This window comes from Podarcis vaucheri, assembly GCF_965113315.1.
Source record: "Podarcis vaucheri genome assembly, chromosome: 13".
Lineage (NCBI taxonomy): Eukaryota > Metazoa > Chordata > Lepidosauria > Squamata > Lacertidae > Podarcis > Podarcis vaucheri.
In genome coordinates this window covers 19940082-19966387 of record NC_138751.1, presented here as the reverse complement: position 1 = coordinate 19966387, position 26306 = coordinate 19940082, and the positions used below count along the sequence as shown (strand labels likewise).

The 26306-nt window shown below is 46.8% G+C and overlaps 1 protein-coding gene and 1 long non-coding RNA gene across 3 annotated transcripts in view; one reads left to right on the top strand and one right to left on the bottom strand.

Annotated features, from left to right (window-relative positions):
* TTYH1 (tweety family member 1) overlaps positions 1-15725 on the top strand; it is a 65144-nt gene extending 49419 nt beyond the window's left edge. Inside the window, exons 8-14 of one of the 2 annotated variants that reach the window (XM_082197013.1) lie at positions 1969-2024; positions 3486-3578; positions 3755-3847; positions 5194-5336; positions 7484-7675; positions 12539-12617; positions 14560-15725. In XM_082197013.1, the coding sequence (XP_082053139.1) occupies positions 1969-2024; positions 3486-3578; positions 3755-3847; positions 5194-5336; positions 7484-7675; positions 12539-12617; positions 14560-14640 (737 nt within the window). In that variant the 3' untranslated portion in view covers positions 14641-15725. The remainder of the gene's footprint in view (positions 1-1968; positions 2025-3485; positions 3579-3754; positions 3848-5193; positions 5337-7483; positions 7676-12538; positions 12618-14559) is intronic. The other variant, XM_082197014.1, reaches the window with a different exon arrangement.
* LOC309517734 lies at positions 13088-14553 on the bottom strand. The gene is made up of 2 exons (XR_014213246.1): positions 14382-14553; positions 13088-14151 (listed from the first exon to the last, which is right to left on the bottom strand). It is a non-coding gene; the product is annotated as an uncharacterized lncRNA (long non-coding RNA).
* Positions 15726-26306: the final 10581 nt, after the last annotated feature.

Here is a 26306-nt window from a genome sequence, read left to right as displayed (position 1 = left end):
AATACCAAGGGGGGGCACAGTAGTTGCAACCTCAAATCATTACAATTAACCAATTTTAACATTTTATAAATACTAATAAAGAAATTATACAACATCACTTTTAACTTGCTGAGGTTTTCATAATACACTTTTCTCTCTTTATCTTTTTCTTAACGTTTCAAAAAAGGGGAGAGCAAGAAAGGAAACACAAAAAAGAAAAAAAGAAAGAGAAGAGGAAGGGCGGGGGAGTGAAGGGAAGGCAGCAGCGGGAGGCCCCATTAGCTAAAGTGGTGCTTCAGGTTAAGAACAGTTTCAGGTTAAGAACGGACCTCCGGAACGAATTAAGTTCTTAACCCGAGGTACCACTGTATAAGAATGGGAGCCATATAGAGTCAAATGCATGAGGATTAGCCAATCCCCCTTCAGAATCCATAATTACCGTATTTTTTGCACCATAACACTCACTTTTTTCCTCCTAGAAAGTAAGGGGAAAAGTCTGTGCGTGTTATGGAGGGAATGCCTACGGGTGGCATGCCTACGGATTTTCCTCCTCTAAAAACTACGTGCGTGTTATGGTCGGGTGCGTGTTATAGAGCGAAAAATACGTATGTGCCAGCTTTTCAGCCAGCGCAATTTGCCATGCTCGGGAACACCTGCTTTGCAGTGATCGCTCCGAGGTTACCTTTCCAGCACCTGGAAATGGTTTTTAAATTATTAATAGTCACTGTGCCCACAAGGCACCAGGACCATCATGCAGGGAAGTATAAATCATCGCCTGCTGCAGCCTTGGTGGAAATCCTGCCTGCTCCCCTTCCCAAAGGCAAACCACTGTTATAAGAAAAACTGCTCCCTTTCCCTTATTGGGTATTCCAGAGACCGTATAGAGTCCTTAAGTGGGTTCCCTATCAGTAGGAGAAAATAACAGAGGCCAACCAGAGTATATTTGAGAAGCAAAGCAGCTACTAAGCCTGATCGTTATTCAAGGAACTGTTGCAACAGGGTGCTCACAACCACATGCAGGAGGCAGGAGGGTCCCAGAACAATGGGGCGCAAGCCCTTATATAGACTTTTGAAATTGCCCACCCTGTAGCCCAAGACCCCCCTCCCCCCAAAAAACCTTCATACATACATCACAGAAGGAGGCAGTCTCCAGCCGAAATCCTTCCAGGATACCACATAATGGTCACTGGTTGCATTACCTGGGCAGCCTGGCCATTCTTTTTGTGATGGTCAATACTTTAGTTCCTGAGTCCAGGTCACGGCTCATCCTATTCATACACAAATATGCACTTAAGACAGGATTTGCAAGGAAAAAGACAATGGGAAGGCTTTCCCTATCTGTCTCCCTTACTGCGGAGGAATATTTGACGTCATTGGGAGAGTCAAAATGGCTTCAGGATTGCTCTGCCATACTATTTCAGACACATGGGTCATATATTTAGATATGTGTGCATTTACGAGTATTTATTCTATATCTGAGACCTTACCATTCTTGTAACACCACCTTAGGCACATAGGGGAGCCTGCGCTTCTGGAGTTAATAATTGCTGCAAGGGGAGGGGAGGCAATATTTGTCCAGAGTGAGAGAAGAAAGGGCGGCCCTTCCTAACTGCTCCCCATAGCTCTCCCCACAGCAGCTACTCAACAATGAAATAAAAACCAAGGCACCGCTGCATGCCATATTGACCCCATATATTGGTGAACTGCAATTCCCATTAGCTCCAGCAAGCATGGCCAATGGCCAGGGATGATGGATATTGTAGTCCAGCAACATCTGGGCGGGGGGGGGCATGCAAAGATTCCCCACCCCTGCATAAAGTGTCACATGGCCTGTCCTGTTGCTATCAAGGGCAGAGACCCTCTTTTTGAACAGGTAAAACCCAAGTTAGATCAAACAAACAAAGGATCCAGGAGGGGACGGGGAAAAGCTGGTGCCTTGATAGGGAGCCACGGTCTGATTTCCTTTTCCTTTTCTTCCCAATCCCACAGAAATCCTGCAGTACTACTTAACCTGCAGCCAAGACGTCTTTAACCCTTTCCAGCAGGTAGGCTTCCCTTAAGCCTTAAAGAAGCGTGCTCCATGTAGGTGCGTGGAGCGACTCTGGGCCAGCCTATCCCAAATTCCCTACCATGCAATGTTAGAACTGACCACTATGTCCAAATATTGAAAATTAAGAAACTCTTGTCATGCAATCTTTGTTTCACTCTCATTTGTGTCAAGAAGGGCAAAGAATTATGCAGGACCCTGAAATGCCATGGGCCACCCATGTGGTTCAACCCCCACCCCTCTGCTCCCACCACATCCAGCCACATACCTACACAGGCAGGGCTGTCTTAAGCATATGCGGTGCCGGGGTTCAAAGATCTGGCCGGCCACCTCAGCGTCTCGCTGGCTTGCTCACCCCCGAACTCATGGCACAGGGAAGCCTGCAGCAGAAGAGCCCGCCATGGCGCTCTAACCGACGGACGGGCTCTTCCGCGGACTCAACTCTCGGGCCCTGGACTCTCGACCTGGCGCCCCTGAGAGCCCAGTGCCCGGGTGCCCTGCACCCCCAGCGCCTATGGGTAAGACGGCCCTGCACACAGCAGTGGCGTAGCGTGGGGGAGCAGGGGGGGCAGGCCGCACCGGGCGCAACATCTGGGGGTTAGGGTTAGGGGGCGCAAATCCACGGGTTAGGGGGCGCAAATTACTTGCCTTGCCCTGGGTGCTGACAACCCATGCTACGCCACTGGCACACAGGATTCTTCCAAGCATTGCCCGTGCTTTTCTTCACAGTAGTAGGGACTAGAAACCTGCCATTTCTTTCTTTCTTTTTAGTTTTATGTCGGTGCACTTTGTACCATCGCAACATTGTGGAATAAACAAGAGTTCTGCCCATTATGATTTGCTGAACTGAATATCCAGCTGACCCATAATGGACTGGAAAGCAAAAGAAAATCTCAAAAGCTATGTTTGTTTTTTAACCTAGAAATTCAGGGCCGTTTCCTCTTGACACGTCCCCTCAGCACAAATATTTAAACTTGCACAATGGAACTCCCTCCCCTGGTGTGCCTCCTAAATCTGTTCTAGGAGTTCCCAGATTTGCATATTTGGGGAGGGCCCCTCACAGGTGAGGGGGGGAGATTTCCATTGCGCAAGTGTAAATCCTTGCGCTGAGGAGACATGTGAGTTGGATGCAGCCCTTAAGAGATGGCATTGAGATGCAGATCCACACCTTATATTTACATCCTGGGGATCCTGGAATCCTGGGGACTGTAGCTTCTCCCCCACAGAGCTACAATTCTCAGTACGCTTAACAAACTAACATTCCCAGGATTCTTTGGGGGAAGTCAGGTGCTTTCAGTGGGTGGTGTGGATTTGCCCTCAGTGGTTTTCTGCACAAAGGATAGCGTGGCATTCAGCCCATGAGCTCTTGTGTGGCTACAGGCCTTGCCAAAAGAACTCTTGGATGGCTTGTGAAGTTTTCTAACCCAACATGCCCTGTGCTCCTCCCGCCATTTTACAGAGGCTCACCATGTGTCAGAGGGCACTGTCCAACATACATTCTCAGCTGTACGGATTGGAAAGAGAAGCCATCCCCCATTTTCCAGCAGCTGAGGTCAGTAGGAATGCCCAGATAGGAGGGTGGGGGGGGCAGAAAAACGCTGGGTGCCTGGACTCTTGGTTCTCTTGGCCCAGAAAGGGATCTGGTGGGTTAGGAGGATGAGGGAAGGGGAAAGGGCTGTGTAATCCAGGGCTACTGGATTCTCTCCTCACATCCTCTGTGCATTGCAGAAAAACATCTTATCCATCCAGAGCACTTTGAACAACACAGAAAGCAAATTCCATAACCTTATTGCTCTGCTCAACTGCCGGGGACTTCATAAGGTAACCGACACACTCTTATTCTTCCTTTAAGTGATCCACTGACACTCACTGGGCCCTCCACTGAACCCCTTTCTCCCTACTTGTCCTATACCTGTCATTTTTCAACGGCTGCATACCAGTGAAAGATGCCTCTGAATACGAATTGCTGGGAACTGCAAGACAGGGAGAGCGGCTTCTGCACTCAGGACCTGCCTGTGGCCTCCCTGTTGGGATCTGGTTGGCCACCCCAACCCAGAAGCAAAATAAATAAATAAAGACCCCTACGTTTTATTCTGGAACAATTACTATTATTTCAGCAGTTTTGTCGAATACCGTGTCTGTCATTCACAGCACGTACAATGCCGTTGACGAACGGTGGCTCTCGTCTCCATGGCCTGACATCTCTGAAGAGAGCTTCCAAATTGATCCATTGTACTACATCGGCGCAGCATCATTCAAACTGCCCAAATTAAACTTCATTCAAAGGACCGAATGCGTTTCAGCCAAAATCTTGCTCGGCAGCTGTTCCGAACATCCAACACATTGTCTCGTGACAATGTTCAGAATATATTATTGCTGGCTAATAACCCAGGGCGGTCAATTGATGGTTCATCAAAAAGGAGCCAACGATTATGAGAATGGCCTCCTGATAGCTGGGAATCTCTTTGTATGTTTGAATGAGATGCCCATGGGAGCTTAGAGAAGGTAGCATCCTGCCAGCTGAGAAGAGGAAGAGATAAACAGGAGTTGGTAGTTTAGTCTTCAGCTGGTGGCTCTTGGCCTGATCCAGGGTGGGTTGCAACAGGAGTGCTACCACCAGGGTCCTAGTTAACCCCCCCCCCAAGAATCTTAATGTAGGTCCTGCAAGCTTGAAGTCTGTCCAGCCCTGCTCTAGGGAAACTGAGTTTAAGAATGACCAAAGAAGCTATTGAGAAGAGCATCTGGGCAGGCCCATTCTCCTGTTAACCCTGCTCTGTGTGTGTGTGTGTCTGTGCGCTTGCATGTGCCTTCCTCTTTCTCCTAGGGCCTTTTCAGTACTGGCCCCGACTTGGTGGAACGCTCTGTCCCAAGAGACTAGGGCCCTGCGGGACTTGACATCTTTCCGCAGGGCCTGCAAGACAGAGCTGTTCCGTCTGGCCTTTGGTTTGGACTCAGTCTGACCCTTATGTTTCGCTCCCCTTATGGTTTTGATCTATGGGCTACTTTTAAAATGAGGCTGCATTTTAAATTGTATTTTAACCTGTATTTTAAATTGGTTCCCCCCCATTATATTTTTATTGTAATTTTACTGGTGTTAGCCGCCCTGAGCCCGGCTCTGGCCGGGGAGGGAGGGTATAAATAAAATTTATTATTATTATTTTTTTTAGGACTATGTGGATGCCCTAAAAGGGCTGTGCTACGATGGCATGGAAGGGTTGCTCTTCCTCCTCCTCTTCTCCTTCCTCTCTGCCCTTTCCTTCACCACTGCCGTCTGCAGTTTGCCCCGGGCGTGGAAGAGGTTCCAGAACAGGTGAGCACCCACAGCCTTGGCGTCTTCGAGTTGGGCATCAGATTTAATGCAACTTTGCAAATGGACCCATTAAAGTTTATTATCCCACAGGGGCGGGACGGCTGCTGCCCTATTTGTCCAGACATCATCTTATGTTGGTCATTTGTTGACTTTAAAAAGCTCCCCCACCAAACAACAACAACAGCTCACTTTTGCAAAACTTGAACATATGAAGTTGTCTTGTACTTATGTCACCTGGTTGGCTAGGATGCTTGGACCGGATCCATAATGCAGATGCTGTTGGACTACAGTTCCCTTCACCCTGACTATTGGCCATGCTGGCTGGGCCTGATGGGAGCTGGAGTCCAGTTGCCGGGGGGGGGGGGACAATGGGACAGGGCGATGGCTTTCATACACGGCCTTTGGACTTCCCAAAGAAGACATCTGATTGGCTGTTGTGAGAGGCAGGATGCTGAAATGGATGGACCCCTTGGTCTGATTCAATAGGAGAGTGAACTCGGACCTTTTGCATATGTACGGTGTCCTCCAAGGATCAGCTCTGGCCCTTCTTCTTGCTTTCCTGCCAGATCTGCCTGGAATCGACACAAGACAATATCACCAAGGCAACTATCTGCAAACAAGCAATGAACGTCCATAAAAATGGCAAATGTAGTTTCTTTCCCAAATGGGTTTTATCTTAAGCAATAGCAAACACAGTAAATATAGAGTTCACTCGTAATATACCAGTGGTTCAGCACTTGGTGATATTATCTTGTGTCGATTGCAGTAGTCTTTGTATCACCTCCCTGTTCATTGTTTTATCATTAAGATTTGCCTGGAGGTGATTCTTATTTGCCACAGAAAACCGGACAAGTGGCTATTTGCCTTCCCGATCTAGTATTTATTCCCGTGGTCAGATTTTATGTGCAATTAAGCAATGAGCAAATATCCGAAAGGCAGGTTGTACATCTTGGGAGATGGGTAACTATCAGCCAGTCGGGCTGTAGCATCAGCTAGGTGTGTGGTCGTGTTCCCATGCAAAATTGCAAAAGGGTACTTGGCGGTCAACTTGTGGCCAGAGGCATTCTAGCTGCAGCATCTGACGTGCGGGCTGCAGCCTGGTTGAACAGGCAGCTTTCTAACTAGCTTTTATGTCCTGTGCATTTAACAGTCTGTGCAGGCATTTAGCGGGTGATTATACTTACCTCCATTCTGTGAAAAGCTTCTCCTGCTGATAAAGAAGCCCCACCGCCAGCCCCGGCCAACCTATGCTCTGGTCTAGCAGCAGGGCCAAACTAGAGATCATGCTATTCACACAATTGTGTGAATGGTGTTTTTTTAAAGGAAATTGCAGGTACAATTGGAACCTAGTGCAGGGGTAGGGGAATGTTAACTCCTCATCCCTTGCTTCGATCCCAGTTCAGAACAGTTTTTCCAGGTGTTGGGGTCCCCATTTGGAGCAGGACCGCAGTGGATCAGGGCTTTGCCCTTTGCTAGCGTCCAACATTTTCCGATGCAAAACGTGTGTATTCCAGGACATGCTCCCAAGTGCGTCATGTGACCTGCACCTCGCCCTCGCCCTGGAAAAAGTGCTTTTGGGGGACATGATCTCACCCGGTGCTCAAGAACACATGTTTTTGGGTGCCACATGGGATTGTGGCCCCGAAAAACACTTTATCGGGGTGAGAGCATGGCCGCCATTTTTTCTTTGCCACTTGGAAGGTATGGAATCCTTCAAGGAGAACAAAAGACATTCGGTAGAAACTAAAGACGCTATGCCCGTGGCTGAGGATAATTATTTGAACCCTTCCAATGGATATGAGTGGGTGGGATGGGAGGGAAAGGAAAAAATTGTACGGGAAATTTAAAAATTGGAAGGAGATAATATAATGTATGCAAAAATCCCGAACTCGAAAAATAATAAAAAGATATAATAAGAAAAATATTTTTTTTAAAAAAATAGAATCCTTCAAGGAGAGAAGCATTCTCTGTAAAGTAGGACACATGGCCTGCCATGAGCATAGTGGTACAAAAGAGGACCCCGCTCTCTTGCTTCTTGAGTACAATTGTGGGGCCACACCCTTCTTGAGAAGTCAGCCACACATCTGCCAACCTTGCCCCTCACTCTCTCTCTCTCTTTTTCTCTTTCTCCTCGGATTCCCGTCTAGGGACTCGGACTACGACGACATGGAGGACGACGACCCTTTCACGCCCCAGGCACGTAGGCAGCCGACGGTGCGCGCGGGGGGGGCCGGGCCCACCCTGCCCGGCTCCTATAGCCACTGTTCAAGCTGGGGCAGCCGTGGCAGCCTGCGCCTCTCAGCCCCCCCCATTTCCAACGCCCCCGTCTCACAGTACATGTGAGTAGCCCCAAGCGCCCACCTCCCAACCCCCCCTCCCCGCTCGCTCGGTCACGGTGCCCCCTGCGAGGCGGGAGGGGCTCGGAGCAGCCAGCAACCGGCACAGATCCGAGTGCGCGAGTGGCGGGGGGAAGGGAGGGCAGTCCCCACCCCTCCCTCCCAACCTGCATCTGAGTGCTTCCTCTCCCTTTCCCTCCTCTTCTCCTCCTCCTCCTCGCCTACTGCTACAGCATCGCCCTCATTCCCAGTCGTGCTTTCTTCATTTCTCTACCTGCCATTGCTCATTCGTTTCCTGACTCCTGCATGTCATTCCTGTGTTCTAAAGCCAAACACACGGAGAGATGTTTGTGTATATATGTGTGTATACGCACACTTGCACACACTTGCACACACACCAGTCTCCAATAGCAAGAGTACCCAGGGGTTCCAGTACTTGCCCTGGATTTGGCATGATTTTAGGATATATGGTTTTATTTACACATATATATCACCTGAGCATAAGGGACGCGGGTAGCGCTGTGGATTAAACCACAGAGCCTAGGATTTGCTGATCAGAAGGTTGGTGGTTCGAATAATAATAATAATAATAATAATAATAATAATAATTTATTATTTGTACCCCGCCCATCTGGCTGGGTTTTCCCAGCCACTCTGGGCGGCTTCCATAGAAACCAAAAAACACTAAAATATCATACATTAAAAACGTCCCTGAACAGGGCTGCCTTAAGATGTCTTCTGAATGTCAGGTAGTTGTTTATCGTTTTGACATCTGATGGGAGGGCGTTCCACAGGGCGGGCGCCACTACCGAAAAGGCCCTCTGCCTGGTTCCCTGTAGCTTTGCTTCTCGCAATGAGGGAACTGCCAGAAGGCCCTCGGCGCTGGACCTTGGCGTCCGGGCAGAACGATGGGGGTGGAGACGCTCCTTCAGGTATACTGGGCCGAGGCCGTTTAGGGCTTTAAAGGTCAATACCAGCACTTTGAATTGTGCTCGGAAACGTACTGGGAGCCAATGTAGGTCTTTCAAGACCGGTGTTATGTGGTCTCGGTGGCCGCCCCCAGTCACCAGTCTAGCTGCCGCATTCTGGATTAGTGTAGTTTCTGAGTCACCTTCAAAGGTAGCCCCATGTAGAGCGCATTGCAGTAATCCAAGCGGGAGATAACTAGAGCATGCACCACTCTGGCGAGACAGTCCGTGGGCAGGTAGGGTCTCAGCCTGCGTACCAGGTGGAGTTGGTAGACAGCTGCCCTGGATACAGAATTGACCTGCGCCTCCATGGACAGCTGTGAGTCCAAAATGACTCCCAGGCTACGCACCTGGTCCTTCAGGGGCACAGTTACCCTATTCAGGACCAGGGAGTCCTCCACACCAGCCCGCCCCTTGTCCCTCAAAAACAGTACTTCTGTCTTGTCAGGATTCAACTTCAATCCATTAGCCGCCATCCATCCTCCAACCGCCTCCAGGCACTCACACAGGACCTTCACCACCTTCACTGGTTCTGATTTGAAAGAGAGGTAGAGCTGGGTATCATCTGCATATTGATGGACACCCAGTCCAAACCCCCTGATGATCTCTCCCAGCGGCTTCATATAGATGTTAAAAAGCATGGGGGAGAGGACAGAACCCTGAGGCACCCCACAAGTGAGGGCCCAAGGGTCTGAACACTCATCCCCCACCACCACTTTCTGAACACGGCCCAGGAGGAAGGAGCGAAACCACTGTATAACAGTGCCCCCAGCTCCCAACCCCTCTAGATGGTCCAGAAGGATGTTATGGTCGATTGTATCAAAGGCTGCTGAGAGATCCAGCAGAACTAGGAATCCCCGCGATGGGGTGAACTCCCGTTGCTCGGTCCCTGCTCCTGCCAACCTAGTAGTTTGAAAGCACCTCAAAGTGCAAGTAGATAAATAGGTAAGGTAAACGGTGTTTCCGTGCGCTGCTCTGGTTCGCCAGAAGTGGCTTAGTCATGCTGGCCATATGACCCGGAAGCTGTACGCCGGCTCCCTCAGCCAATAAAGCGAGATGAGTGCCACAACCCCAGAGTCAGTCATGACTGGACCTAATGGTCAGGGGTCGTCCCTTTACCTTTACCACCTGAGCATAAGATGGGAGAGCCCAAAGCATTAGCACTCTGATAAGGAAAAAATCCTGGGGTGCAGATTTACTCCACTGCCCAGCTCGTCGGGGTGCCACTCCCTGAGGGTCCCTCTAGTCTGTCAAAGGAAGGAGTCTCTGGCCAAGTTAAAGAAGCAAAACAGTGGTCAGTAGACCTGATCTTTATTTGTTGCAACAAGGTTCAAACACACAAAGATAGGAACCCTGAGCATGGGGTTGCATGAACTTTTAAGACTTATCCACCCCTTTCCCATAATACACTTCCAACAGCATCATCAATACATCACAAACAGGTCATAAAGAGGGAGTGGTTGTCATGTGGTGATGCGAATGCGTAGCTCACCCCTGTTCATCACCCCTATTTCCCCGACACCTTTTAATTACCCGATTCCCAAAGAACAATAAAACTATTTACACTTCTCTCTTCCTGAGTTACGGCTTTGAGAGTACCTGGTTCAGATACCCTCTGGCTTTAACAACTTCAACAGACCTTTCTTCCCCATTAGGTTTCCAGGGATGTCCCCAAAGCCATGGCTTTGAATTCAGCACACAGAGCGAGCCACGCCTCGGTGTCTCTTTTCGGCTTCAGATCAGCCTGAAACAAAGGACTAGCTACCTGGTTTATTGTTCTCGTGCCCCGTAGGATGGCAGGGCATCCACCCAAGTGAATGGGTAGGAGGCTTCCCCTCTCCTGAAAGAACATCATCACCAAACAGTCTCTATGTGAGCCAGCTTGGTGTAGTGGTTAAGGGCGGTGGACTCGTAATCTGGTGAACCAGGTTCGCTTCCCCGCTCCTCCACATGCAGCTGCTGGGTGACCTTGGGCTAGTCATACTTGTCTGAAGTCTCTCAGCCCCACTCACCTCACAGACTGTTTGTTGTGGGGGAGGAAGGGAAAGGAGAATGTTAGCCGCTTTGAGACTCCTTGGGGTAGAGATAAAGCGGGATATCAAATCCAAACTCTTCTTCACCGGCTCCTTTAGACATGTGAACAGGGTGAAGTGAGAGGATGGATGATAACAGGATGCCTGACTTAACGAAGAGGCTGGTTTAACCCGTTCAGCAGTTCCTTCTGCGGACAAACCGCAGCCTTACAAATACAAAATCACATGCGTGGTTGAGACCCAAACCAACCCCCACAATCCTTTATATTTCAAAAGCTGCCCCTCCTCAATCCAAACCTGTATCCATTAAGTGCCACCCATGGACATCCTTTGCCATCACCACCACAATCCAGCCCATATCAAGCAGTTTTCCATGGGAGTTACGGATAATGAATCCTTTAGTTTCCTTCACTTCTCTGTCACTTACGTGTCCTGCTCTCCCATTCCCATTCCCACTCTTTTTGCACTGGAATTAGCCAACAACTGCTTTGTACCAGCACTCATTATCACCCCTTATTCCCATCTCAAGACGGAAGCTTTCCCAAAATCCAGCTTTCCCAAATCCAAATCCCAAATCCAGAGAGGCTCTTCTTGCGTAGACAGCATAGACCTCCCTTTCCCTTTTGCTGCTCCTTTTCTCACCCAAAATCTTCCCAACGTAGGGTAAACTTCTCAAACAAACATTCTGTTTTATTCTTCTCCTTCCCTCCTTCTTGTGACCCTTTTACTGTTCTGTTTTGTTACTGCCCTGGCCCAACATCTGGGGGCAAGATTCAGATCGGAATGTGCTACAAATGCCGCTTTAAAAAAATTGAAGCGACCGGGACCAGATTTTTCTTAGATCTGGCTGATTTAGTTAACCTGGGTTGTGAATCCTCTTTGTATAGTGGAGGGTTAGGCATTGCTCTCCTCCTACTGTGTATGAGTACAGTATCGTTTCCTCCATCTTGTCACCTTCCCAGGCCGTGGCCCATCTGGGTTTGCCACCTAAGGGAGCTGAGGCACTCCTTAAAGCAGGGTTTCCCAAACTTGGGTCTCCAGCTGTTTTTGGACTACAACTCCGATCATCCCTAGCTAGCAAGACCAGTGATGAGGGATGGTGGGAATTGTGGTCCAAAAACAGCTGGAGACCCAAGTTTGGGAAGCCTTAAAGCATCGCTCTTGGCTTCTCCGCCCTGGAGGGCAGGGAATCAGAGCAGCAACGTGGCACAGAAAAATACCCCCGCCTTTTGCCAAACTCAGCAGGAGCCAGGGCCAGACTTAGCAGGAATCAGCATTGCTGTCCGGCTTCTCTGCCCGGGGGCAAGGATGACAAGTGGCAATTGCAAACGCACGAGCACCTCTCTCTCGGTGGCAGCAGCAGAAGTGGTGGGACAGGCAGAGCGTCACCCCTTGCCCTTCTGCCGCCTGAGGCAGGCACTTCACCCTGCCTCTTGGGTGTGCTGGCTCTGTCCCTCCCTTTTTCTGAGAAGGATGTATTGCACAAGTTGTGCCTGTGCATATGAAACCCTGTGAGTGGCGTTCTCCCATTAAATTTTCAAACACATCTCTACGATTCCATGGAAGGAGGGAATTCGTCGACTCCAAAACACAAAGAGCATCCACAGCCCAGGAAGGCGTATCAATCACGCCTTGGTGAAAAGAGGATCTGCCTTCTGGTTTACGGCTTCCTGAATTGTGACCAAAATAAACCGAGAACCATATAAATTGCCTGCTCTCTGGGAACTTGTGAAAGACAGGCAAAGTAGAGGTTTTTGAGTATCTCTGAGAGTGGATTTGACCTTCCAGTTCTGGGGTAGTGGTCTGCGGAGGGAGGGAGGGAGGGGGGGACCTGTTTTCAGCTTCTTTGTCGGTGTTGCTTGCAGGAGTCAAAGCGCTTCGTACAGTGGCAGTCCTCGATTTGAGAGCGTCCCCCTCATCGACCGCCATTCCCCACCCCCTTCGGTAAGTGTGCAGCTTTGCACGGGGCCCTGATGTGGCACACTAGGGTGATACACAGCGGGCACAGCGGCTGCAGAACAAACCACTGTAGTTTTGTGGCAATGGTTGTGCTGCGAAAACAACAGAGGGGGGCCTATTGAAAATCTGGTGAGCCAGAATGTAATAATAATAATGATGATGATGATGATGATGATATTTATTTATTTATTTATTTATTTATTTATTTATTTATTCCCCACCCATCTGTCTGGGTTTCCCCAGCCAATCTGGGCAGCTCCCAAATGAATATTAAAAACACGATAAAACATCAAACATTAAAAACTCCTCTTGCTAGAACAGGACCATATACACACAGTGGAAAGCAAAAGGGGATTGTGTTTGCTGTTACTGTATAAGCAGTTTGGTGCAATTGTACAGGAATTCTGCATGGAATAACCACTTGTCAACTGCCAAGAAGACTGCATTTTTTAAAAAATAAAATGGACCTGAAGGGTTAAACAAAGTCTCCAAATATAGAATGCTGGGTTGAGGAATAGGTATACTCTGTGGTCAATGAGCACATCACGTATAAAAAGGGGACAGGAGGGCAACTTTGGATGCTGCTAATAATCTGTGCAACTACAGTTGTCTGAAGAAAGGGCCACGTGATGCAGAAATGCTCAGGCAATGTTCAGATATTCTGCCTGCTCGTTTTCCCCAACCTGAGTCCTGCTTATCTGCCATATGCATTTGCCGGTGGATAGAGAACAATTAAGCAGTGAAGAGATGGCAAGCCTGTGGCACCCCTGATTTTGCTGGACTACAGTCTCCCATTGGCCGTGCTGAGGCCACATTCATGCACTGCCTTTAAAGCACATCTCCCCCCACCCCTGCCAAAGAATCATGGGAACTGTAGTTTGCACAGCTACGATTCCCAGCAACTGCAACTAGCTACACTTCCCCAGATTCTTTGGGGAGAGTCATGTACACTGGTACCTCGGTTTAAGAACAGTCCGGTTTAAGAACAATTTGGTTTACAAACTCCACAAAACCGGAAATAATGTCCTGGTTTGAGAACTTGACCTTAGTCTAAGAACGGAATCCGAACGGTGGAAGGGCACCGGTGGCAGGAGGCCTCAATAGGGAAAGCACACCTCAATTTTGTTATGTACTGAGTTGAATAGGATCCAAAATGCAGCAGTCTGATTGGTCCTAGAACAGTAGGATTCAGAATGCAGCAGTCTGATTGGTCCTAGAACAATAGGATCCAGAATGCAGCAGTCTGATTGGTCCACAGGAGCCACCCAATCCAGCTCCAGGTGAAAGTGAATCTGCAACCTGATTGGCCTGCAGGTCAATCCCGGAATTAGCCAATCACATGGGGCCCATTGTGTAAATAATGTATATAAAGCAGACATTCTGGGGGGGACTCCCATTCCCCTTCACGACTATGAGCTGAATGAAGAGCATGAAATCCACTCTCATCTCCAAGTATATTTCAGATTTAAGAACGGTTTTGGTTTAAGAATGGACTTCCAGAACAGATTAAGTTCGTAAACTCAGTGGTACCTCGGGTTAAGTACTTAATTTGTTCCAGAGGTCTGTTCTTAACCTGAAACTGTTCTTAACCTGAAGCACCACTTTAGCTAATGGGGCCTCCCGCTGCCGCCTCGCCGTCGGAACACGATTTCTGTTCTCATCCTGAAGCAAAGTTCTTAACCCGAGGTAATATTTCTGGGTTAGCGGAGTCTGTAACCTGAAGCGTCTGTAACCTGAAGTGTATGTAACCCAAGGTACCACTGTACTTTAAAGGTGTGGCCGTGTCCCGAGAACTGATTGGAGCTGGGAGTCCATTGACATCTGCAGGGCCACAAGTTCCCCACCTGCAGCTGCTCCTATTGCTGTTGTGACATCTCTCTTGGGTAATAATAACCCCGTTACTCTATGTCTATGTATCGCCCCATAGTATTCTCCCAGCATGAGAGCGTCTTACGTCGGTGCTAGCGAAGAAGTGGACCTTCCCTACCGGACCGGATTCCTGCCCTAGATGAACCCCAGAAGACCCCGACCCAACCCACCTCCATGCCATCCAACTAACACAGAGCAGAACCCAAAACACACCCCTCTTTCCATGAGGCTAGCCACGTCGCTGCGTCTTGTCTGCCCCCCACCCCCTTTCACTTGGATCTCTTCTTCACTCATTTCATTTGCTTGCCTTCTGTAAGAACGCAAGAGAAAAGGAGAGGGGAGCAGTTATATCTCATTCCCATGCATATATAGGAATTCATAAATATATATATTAATGTCCCGTGTGCGAAAATATGGGGCATTAATAGAAGCAGGAGTGATGAGTGAGCAAAAGGCCAAGGAAAGGGGATCAAAGAAGGAGAATGTAATAGAAAGAAGGAAAAGAAAGGCAGGACAAGGGTGAGCCAAGTCAAAGGTCAAATGGGTGAATAGGTACCTGAATGGGGGCTTGTCCGCACTTAGGTTCCCTCTGCTCCTGCCAGGCCCCTTCCATGCTTTAGAGCCCTGTCTCTGAGCACCCTTGCCCCTGCCGTTTCCACGCCCAGTCGGAGCAAACAGCGACCCATGGGAAAACCCGAATTACTCAGACGCTGAGCTTCTAAGTCCCGACCTGTGCCTGGAAAGCACAGGCTAAAGTGTGGATGAGCCCCGAGAGAAGGAATGGCAGGGAACAGCTGGCGGTGCGTAGATAGATAGGTAAAAATAGAGCGAACAAATGGACATTTATATGCAAACGAGGGTGTGCAAACGAGAGCCAGCGAAGGAGGGAAAGGAGGCAGGGGCTGAAGGAACGAAAGGAGGGGTAGGCTGAAAGCGCAGGTGGGCGAGGGAGGCTAAAATCCGAGCTTGAGATACGGGAACTGCTAAGCCACCCAGCGAGAGACACTCATCCCTGCTGCACCCTCTCACTGTGGGCACCCCAGACAGGTGGGGCGCACACTGCTGGCCCCAACAGGGAGATCCAAGGAAAGAGGGGAGTCCAGTAGGGGCCCAGAACCAGCCCTGCTCCCCACCAGCCTCCTTGCTCCGAATTAGAGCCCCTCCCAACACTAACAAGCGTTTGGAATTTGCCCAGTTTAAAAATAAAAGGGAAACTTTATTTTACATGGGGTTTACGTATGATTTTTTTTGTGTGTGTGTGTGTGTGTTTGTGTGTGTGTAGTCCTCCGGGTCCTTCTGAGACAGCCTTCCCCAACCCCTTCCAGATGTTTTGGACTACAACTCCTATCAACCCCACTTAGTACTCCTTTGTTGGTGAGTGATGATGGGAGGTGTAGTCCAAAATATCTGGAGGGCCCCAGCTTTGGAGAAGGATGTTCTGCAGGCTTTGGGAGCCTAGTGCAGATGAAAGAACAGGGCAGAATTTAATGATCTCCCTCAAGTTTAAATTCTGGAACCCCTTTTTTGTTTTGCAGATTTGGCATCCTAAAATTTCAGCCGCTATTTGAAATACCTGTCCGGTAGAACTGTACAGGACAACAATACAGTAGAACTGTATTGACAGGGGGGGTCTGCGACAAAATGTTGCCGTATCTATCAAGTTAGCGTTCCTTGGCTATTTTCCATATTGATTGGGCTATTTGGGGCAGGGGGAGGGAAGTAATCCCTATAGCTGTTTTTGAAAGACTTGTGTATTTATCTTATTGATTTAAATCTTGCCTTTCCAGAGGAGCTCAGGGCAGGAAGCAATAAATGATAATAAAAACACCTTAAAAGAGATGGAGATGCTGAAAAAGGGTGGTCCTCAGTCAGTGCTGAAAAAACATGAGAGGTGATGCCTATCAAGGGAAGGGAATGAAAAAGGTAAAAAAAGAAAAGGACCCCTGGACACTTAAGTCCAGTCAAATGGCGACTCTGGGGTTATGGCGCTCATCTCGCTTTTCAGGCCAAGGGAACTGGCATTTGTCCACAGACAGCTTTCCGAGTCATGTGGCCAGCTTGACTAAACCGCTTCTGCCGCAACGGGGCACCATGATAGAAGGCAGAGTGCACGGAAATGCCATTTACCTTCCCGCCACAGTGGTACCTATTAATCTATTTGCACTGGCATACTTTTGAACTGCTAGGTTGGGGAAAGCTGGGACAGAGCAACAGGAGCTCACCCCGTCACAGGGATTCGAACTGCCGACCTGATCGGCAAGCCCAAGAGGCTCAGGAGTAAGTGCCACCACACCAGAGCTCTATGTGGAATGGACCTTCTAATAAGATTATATCTGCAGGAGACCTTCACCTCCAGTGATGATCAGGTATAGAGTACTTCTGCAAACCAAAATTCCGACACCTCCATCTTGTTTCTCAGGGGCCCATTCTGGCTCCATTTCCTGTGGGCTCCCACAACCTGAGCTCAGTGTTAAAGGAACCAGTGCAAAACACACAGTGAACTGCAAATCAGGAATGGAAAATAAACTAAAAATCAGCTAGCGCAACCTGGATTTTCAAAGTTTAGAATTAGGGCACACAGAAACAGAGGCTTTGAATTATGCACCCCGATTCACTGGGTGTAGGGGTCTGGCTTACATTTGTTGCTGTACAAACAATTAGCATCCCCTCCCCAGCCTTGGGCAAGGCATCTTTAAAAAAAAAACACCGTTGAGAGACAGCAGAGACACACAGGAGTCCTCTGCAGCCAGCTGCTCCTCTCTCCCAGTGATTCAACCAAGCTAAATTTAGTGAAGCAGCAAAAGGCCCTAATGCTCTTCCACCTGCTGTGATAATAGCTCCTTTTTCGCTTCTTCTAGAGATGAGGATGTCATTTCCTGTTATTGAACCCTCTATCATTTCCCCACCTTGCCCAGTCCGTGATGGCAGGGGGAGGGGATGAATGCCTTGCTTCATTCCTTCTCAAGAGTGTGGCCCCCCTAACCATTTTATTTCCATTTAAACGGTCAGGGGGTGACCCAAGTAAAAAGGGAGCGGGGCTCCTGTTTAATACTTGTGCAGAAAATAGAAGATTTTCCCAGGCATGCCCTCCCATGCAAGCTGATATTCCCTTTTCTACACTAGTGCTACTCAAAGGAGCCATCAGCTGCGGGTTTGTGGCAACTCCACCTCAGCCCAGGTTCAGACGCTTCAGGAACCAAATATGGTACCAGTGTCTGGTACATGGGGGGACTGCCAGTCCACTTTATCAGGTAGTTTGAGAAGCACTGTTCTGTCATGGAATTCTACTCATTGTACCAGAGCAGAACTCCGACATATAGTTAGCAGAGTAAAAAACATGTTGCAGGATTCCCAAAAAATAGACCAGAGGCAATTGTATTTCATCCAGCAGAGCTTTACTGCTACTGAAGACAAATGAGCATAATGGTCACAAATCCAATACATTCAGGATTGGCACTGTCCATAAAACATCCAGTTGCAGCAGACTTAACTTAAACTTACAATAACTTATAATAAGTCTAAACATTAATACTATAGCATACTATGTACAGAACACCACATCAGAAGGAAAAGAGATAGAAAGAGAGAGTGAAACCCTGGCTCCTTCTGGCCTTACTTTTATAGTCAGCATGATCTTGACAGAAGAGATAACAGAACCAGCCAGCTTCTCTGAAGAAATAACCCCAAACATCATGAACCTTCTGCTTGTTTCTCACAGAGAAGCTTCCAGAATCCTCTTGAATTAATTAGAATAGGAAAGATCTCTACACATCAGATCAATTTCTGTACTAAGGAATGCAAACGGACATGTTCTACTACACAACAGCTCAAGGTGCCTTCTCTTTTTCAACTGGTCATCCTAATGACCTCCCTTTCCAGTTTGCTTCTCTAGTAAGATGCATGTATGTGGCTAAAAAAAAGGAACAGAAACAAAGTGGTCCCCATGTTGTTAATGGGCATGAAGCTCATTGAGTGATCTTAGGTCAGTCAGTCACTCATCTGTTCTACCTCCCAGGGTTGTTGTGATGATAAATGGGGAGGGGTGGAAGAACCAAGCAAGCCACCTTGAGCTCTTTGAAGGAAAATGTAGGTTATAAATCTAGTAATAAGGGTGGGCCTTGGGCGTCCTACCTACGAAGACAGCAAACACATGGGGATCTCCTGCACATGTATAAAAGGTCACACTATCTTCATTATTACTTCACCTTTCCCAGGATAGAATACAGGATGTGCCTATTGAGGTTCTGCCCATCACACAGCCAGAGGAGCCTTGCTAAGAAAAATGCTGGCAATTCAGATACAGTAATACCTCTGGTTACATACTTAATTTGTTCTGGAGGTCCGTTCTTAACCTGAAACTGTTCTTAACCTGAAGCACCACTTTAGCTAATGGGGCCTGCTGCTGCTGCCGTGCCGCCACTGCACGATTTCTGTTCTCATCCTGAAGCAAAGTTCTTAACCAGAGAACTATTTCTGGGTTAGCGGAGTCTGTAACCTGAAGCGTATGTAACCTGAAGCGTATGTAACCTGAGGTATCACTGTATATCATTTCTTCATCTCGTCCTCTGTCATCCCCTTCTCCTTGTGCCCTCAATCGTACCCAACATCAGAGTTTTCTCCAAAGAGCGAGCACTAAAACAGGAAGGAGGAAGCTGTTGCCCTCCAGATGTGGACTCCGACTCCTATCACCCCTTACTATTGGCTATGCTGGATGGGGTTGATGGGAGTTGAAGTCCAATAGCCTCTAGAGTCTAAAACCATTTTAATGTCTATTAGCGACTGATACGGAAAGGAAGGGGGGGGCTCCTTTCCCCCTTCCTTCTAGGAACATCCGAGGCCCCGCTTATTCCTATGGCCCCGCTTTAGCCAATCACAGCCATGCATTCGTCCTGCAGAAGCTAGCTCAGGGAGCTCCTGCACGCCTCATTTCACCCCTGACAAGCTGCTGACGGCCCCCCACGGCGAGAACAGTGGATCCGAAACCAGGGACCTCCTGTTACAATGTATCCATTCTGTTTCTGCTTTTGCCCTATAGTACAGAAGGGGTTTGAAATCATTGAAATCTTTAGAAATTGATATAAAATCAACCGTAACTCCGATTTCTTCGCTCTCAGTGTCATTCAACTCAGTTCCCCGTGGACTCCATGATGCTATCCCTACTTCCATAATCCCCAAAGCGGCAGGTCACGTACGCAGGAACTTCTTAATTCGCCAAACCTTCCCTTTAGGCAATATTAGGTGGCAGACGATGCATATCTCTGACCCATTGTCTTGCCACCACCGGTACTCAATAAATGTGTATCTATGTATATTTGCCGCTCCGCATATCCCCCCTCCCTCATCCGAAAATGCTAATTAATGTAATCCCACCTTTTCATAATGTATTCATGACGTGTAAAGTATATTCATGATGTAACTTGTGAAACCCAACCTTCCCATAATGTATTCGTGACGTTTCATGCACTGTATTCTGGGATATGGAGGGAAATTTCAAAAGTTCATGTCACCCCTTTCTCTGGGTTCAATCTCGCCTTGAACCTGTTGCGCAATAAACTTGGATCTTCTGCAGTTTGCTCCTGTGTCCGGCTGAGCTCATTTTCTTCCGCAGGGACCCACGGACTTAGTCCGATGAGCTGGGTGGCAGAGTAACCCCGCACCCAGATTTTAGCCGTAACAGTTGGCTGCCCAACGTGGGGCTTGCGGTTCTCCCGAGCTGCTGACTGGGGGCCCCGAAATCTTCAGCCGGCTCCGGGCCATTTTGCCTGGGAAGATCCTTTTGGACCCCCAGCCATCTTCTGGGCGGTAATCGAAAGCCCTAGGAGTTCAGCCGGGGAGCAAAGAGGGATCCAGCCGGCTTATTCATCGATCCCGGGATCATCATAGAAGACGCGTGAGTATAAGGAAAAAGGAAAATCCAGTGCACTGGTGGGAAGGGGGTGGAAGTCTCCTGGCAACTGAATTCTCTGCCCTCCTCTCTATCGCTCCTTCTTGCCTTTCTCTTGGTCCGGTTAGTGAGAGAGACCGTGGACCGCTGCTCAACCCGAAAGGGGGGTTCTGAGCTCTATCTCTTTTCCTTAAAATCTCCAGCCAGCCGCACCAATTGGGAGTCCGAAAGTAAGACGGTGAGACCCGGCTTGGAAAGACAGCCGACTTTCCGCAACGGGCATCCCAGTTGAAAGCAAGGGGTTGGAGCTCTCTTTCCGAACTTCCCGAGCGCCCTTACGGAGGGGGCAGGAAGGGGTCTGGCTTTCTATCCCAATCCCAGCCGCACTGGTCGGTGCCACGTAACCGTGCGTGAGCCCGCTTCCAAAAGCAAGGGGGATTTTCAGTTCGAAATTCTATCCAAGGACCACCTGATCTGGCACTGCATGGCGCGGGCGTCCAGTAGGGCCCCTTTTCCTGAGATGTGACGATAGGTAGGAGATTGCCAGGAGGGATAGCCCATGAGGAATTGGGCAGGACCGGCAGAGTGGAAAGAGACCCCAGGTTATAGGAAATAAGGAAATAAGGAAAGAGGAAATGGAACGCAAGGAACCGGATAGCTAGAGCTCTCTAAAACCCACTAAGGAAGTTGCCAGGCAACTAGAAGCCCCTTCTCCTCTTTACTATACGTCCCTGTACTAAGCGTACCAAACCCCTAGACATACCAATCCTAATCAACCCCTCTTTTTTCCCCTTCTCTATCCCAGACACCCCCCCCCAAAAAAAGGAAAAAGCAAAAAAGCAACAACAGCAACGCATGCATCTATAAAGGGGTACCCAGTCAACCAAGCGTTGTGAGCCCTACCAGTCTGATTACCTGGTGGTGTGTTTGAAGAGGCAAGGAGGCTCATAAAACCATGTGGGACCTTCCTACTAATTTCACTTAATGAAGCCAAAGGTAGTGGCCCATCTCCTTGCAATAACCAACTAAAGGATGAGAATATATATGTTTACATGTTGTCTGTTATGTGTGTTGTCTGTTAATACATATATGAGAATATGTATGTTTACATGTTGTCCGTTATGTGTGTTGTCTGTTCCTTCTGTCTCTGGCAGACTGCCTTTCTTAAGTGTGCATAGTTTAAACTGCAAGCTTGCTTCAAAATTTAAATCTAAGGAAGTCATGCTGGATCTTAGCAGTCCTAAATAAGAGAAAATGAGAATGAAGTGTGCAAATGTTTACCCCACCTCTTGCTTTGCCCCAACTTTTGAGATTGCGAGTCTACAGTCTTATTTTGGAAGGTGCTGATAACCTAATGTTTCTGCTGCAAAAGCCTAGTTGAGCCAACTGCTCTCAAGCTAAAATGCAGTGTATGTATTTCATTAAGCATATGCCTATGAAAGTATGGTGTTCCTTCTAAGAAAATATCTGAGTCCAGTTTTAACTTTGATTTGGTTGGACAGAAGAGTTATTGTAAGGCTCCTGATATCAGTCTCTATAAGACTTCCTGGCCTCTTTTCTTAGAAAATGCCCCCCCCCCTTGTTTCATTCTGTCTCTTTCAGGGTTTTTTTTTCCCCTCCTTCTCCTTCTTATTCTGTGCCAGGTAAATTTACTCCTGAGTAAGCTTCCTTTAAAGGAAACTGCAAGGAGGGGCATAGATTAGGCTTACTATTGCTCTGCAAGTTCAACAAAATTGTCAAATCTATGGCTGTTGTAATTATTTGTGAGTGGTTATATCAATTGAATTAACTTTGCTTTATAAAAGATCCTCTCCCTATCTTAGGAAAAATGTTAACTTCAATCTTCCTTTAAAGATAATTTCTATAGGTATGTGTGTGTTTCTGGTAGTACAAATCTTGCTATGAACCCTGTATTTTAGGGTTGGACTAGATGACCCCAGGTCCCTTTCAACTTTCCCAATTTGTGGCTGATGAGTTGAAATTCAGCCCAGGTTGGCTCTTTGTTTTTTAAAAGGTGTGATGAGAGGTGAAAGCCATGATGTTTGAAGCAGAACTGGTGATATCAAGCATTTAAGTGATTACAGTGTTTATCATTTTGTCTATTATTTACAAAAATCAGACTTAAAAGTCTACTCAAAGTTTAAGCACATACAAATGGATAATCAAGTAGAATTAGCCTTGACCAATCCATTTGTCTGCAAATGGTAAGGCCGAAATGACTGAGAATGTTTAAAAAAAAAAAATTCCTATGAATTCTAACTCTCTGGCCATTTTTTACTCATAAATAAGAGAGCGGTTGATTGTTCCGCGAATGGCCAGAGGGATATTAGCCCTTTCCTGTACATAAAGGAAGCAGTCCCGTTTGCTTGGGCCGAAATCGCTAGCTTTGGTAAATACTTAAATTGCTGAGTTTCTCTTTTTTGTTTAAAATCAAACCCTGTTTTCAAAATCTACTCCATACCCTTCCCTTCCCTTATTCAAATGTTAATTTAGCCAAAGGATGCAACATTTTCAATAGTACAAAAGGTTTGCTGAGACATGAACTCTGCACATGCACAGAGGCTAGATCAGCTAAAGAAGAGAGAGAGAGAGGACGGGGGGGGGGGACTGTAAGGAGGGAGAGGAGGTTTCTTCCAAATGTAAAAGAAAAGTCAGAACCATTGAGGGAAATCACCCTTAATCTGTCTTTGCTCCAGGGGCTACTTAAGACAAAAGGCTACAAAAAAAAAAAACAAAAAAAACTAGCCCATCAAAAGTCAAGAGCTTTCCAGGTTCCAAATCTTAACATGCAAAATTCTTTTCACAGGTAAATATCAAAGCATTCCCCCCTGATTGGGAATTTTAGGAACAGCATTTCCTGACAGGCTTCTCACATGAAATAATTTTCCCTTTTAACAGGATATGTGAACCCCGATAACAAAGTGTTTGTCCCTTTTCCTCCCACAGCAACTTTCTTTCTGTTCTGTGAAACAAGTCTGAATCCCTGCTGTATTAGTGACCTCTATCTCTTTGTGCCTTTGACATTTTTTTAAGTTACAAATAATCTGTTTTCATTTATTTAATCAGTTTCTCCATGATGTCTATGAAGTTAATCGAAGCACAACCAAACATTGTTTGTGGAATGGTACTTGTTTACCTTTGGCCTGAGCATTTCTTACTAATTCTGTCATTTTGGCTAGTGCAAGGTACCTGCACAACTTTAAATTGCCATTCATTTTATTGGTATTAACTCATTTCCCAGTATTCCGCTATTAACATTACAGCTGATGTCACATCAAGAAACACTTTTATTTTCATTTGGGATGTTAGAATGCCAAAACAGATTACTTCAGGTTACTTATTAATTGTGTGTCTTAGCATTTATTTATTTTTGGTTCCTCATAGCTCATTTTTGTGTGTTTGTGTTTTACTTTGGGGGACATGTTCATCACATGTTGAAAGTCAGTCTCATGAAGTTCTTTTATTGAATAGCACATGGTGAATTTTAAGTTTTCCTCATTGTTTTTCCATTTTTTTTCAGTCCAGTAGTAATATGTGTGGTTTTGATAATATCTTTGTACTATTTAATAATAGTTATTTTCTGAATCTGATGTCTTTGTGTCAAGTCCATTTTCATCTAACTGGTAATCTAATTTTTTGCTTTCTTTTTTATTTTTTAACCTTTGTATTTTTTACAGTTCTCTTTCTATACATGTGGAGTAATTTTTTATTTTATAATATGAAAAGAACAACAACAACAAAAATTAAGTGAAGGAAAGCAAACAAACTTAGCAGATAATAACAGTAATTATATGGAAATGTGATAATGAATAAAATGTTTAATCCACTAAGATTTTATTATTTGCAACTTCCAACAGAAACCGAAGGACATCCTTTTCGCCTTTTGCCCCCTCCCTTTTCTAACTGTCTTTAAGCCCCAAAACCCTGCCCCTTACAGGATATCACTTCTACAGATGTGCAAGGATGAAAAGCAGCAACAACCCCTCATGGCTAAGGGGAGGAGTTGAATTGCAAGGACATTTTCTCACTTTTGAACCTTAAGACTGTGCTCCAGGATTCAAAAGATACATGCATAAAAGATCACAATTGTGTCAAGATATGTAACTGATATTTAATTAGTTTGTTTTGTATTATGTGTTATTATGTAAGAATGTTGAAATGTGTCTGACAGTGTGATTTCCACAAAGGGGGGCAATTTTTGTGTGTAATTGTTTTTATGTTTAATGTCTTATTGCTTACACACCAATGGAGAATTCTCATGCATTTTATACTTTCTAATAGCTCACACTATTGTGTAGTCCAATGTTTAGATCAACTTATAACCACATTTAATTGTTCCACCTGGCACCCTGCCAACTTTCCCTATCCATTTTAAAATGTGTTAAACCTCGTTTTGCCAAGGACAAGCTTCTGGATCCATAAAACACCAGGTACATGAAGGTGCATATGCTTTGGTTTAGCAGGAATGATCCCTTATAGAGTTAAATTGACTTATTTGGACAACTGCCCTTGTTAAGAATGGTTTTCTTTTAACAGATTGGTTTGAAGAGTTGAGAACCATGGGGCAAGATAAATTCAAATTGGACTCAGTTTGAATTGGGCACGTGTATCCAGGCTGCAATTAGCCTTTTGGTCCTTTAAGTGCAAGTGAGCAACCCCCATGCGTGCAAAACCACAGCCTATAATGGAATCCCATAGCTAAAGGCCAAGGCGAAGAAATCTCCCTCACGAGATGCCCAAACCTGTGCCAGCTATGGTGAATGCCAGGCAACATGGTTAAATGAAAGCCCCGAGGGGATTCAACAGACAGGATGTGTTGCTGTAGCACTATGTCAGTGTGAGACCACAGAAGAGCTAGCTTGACACCTGAGAAATACACAAAAATGGCGAAGGACAAAACACCAACTGCATTTTTCAGTCAATTAGACCTTCCTGCTAGGTGTAAAGCATAAAACACTATTGAGAATGCCACAAGTAATTTAGCAACAAAATACAAGAGGTGTTCTTTATATAATACCCTATATGCAGCTACCTGCACTGATATACTTGCAAATGACCGTAAGAGGCATGGCTTGCAAGTCCCTTTCAGGTTTGCATAAAGCCACACATCCCATTCACCGAGATTTAGGGTGCGGAGAAAAGATTTGCAAGTTCTTACAGAACTTTAATGCAAATCTATCTCCGAATGGGGGACTGATACGGAAAGGAAGGGGGGGGCTCCTTTCCCCCTTCCTTCTAGGAACATCCGAGGCCCCGCTTATTCCTATGGCCCCGCTTTAGCCAATCACAGCCATGCATTCGTCCTGCAGAAGCTAGCTCAGGGAGCTCCTGCACGCCTCATTTCACCCCTGACAAGCTGCTGACGGCCCCCCACGGCGAGAACAGTGGATCCGAAACCAGGGACCTCCTGTTACAATGTATCCATTCTGTTTCTGCTTTTGCCCTATAGTACAGAAGGGGTTTGAAATCATTGAAATCTTTAGAAATTGATATAAAATCAACCGTAACTCCGATTTCTTCGCTCTCAGTGTCATTCAACTCAGTTCCCCGTGGACTCCATGATGCTATCCCTACTTCCATAATCCCCAAAGCGGCAGGTCACGTACGCAGGAACTTCTTAATTCGCCAAACCTTCCCTTTAGGCAATATTAGGTGGCAGACGATGCATATCTCTGACCCATTGTCTTGCCACCACCGGTACTCAATAAATGTGTATCTATGTATATTTGCCGCTCCGCATATCCCCCCTCCCTCATCCGAAAATGCTAATTAATGTAATCCCACCTTTTCATAATGTATTCATGACGTGTAAAGTATATTCATGATGTAACTTGTGAAACCCAACCTTCCCATAATGTATTCGTGACGTTTCATGCACTGTATTCTGGGATATGGAGGGAAATTTCAAAAGTTCATGTCAC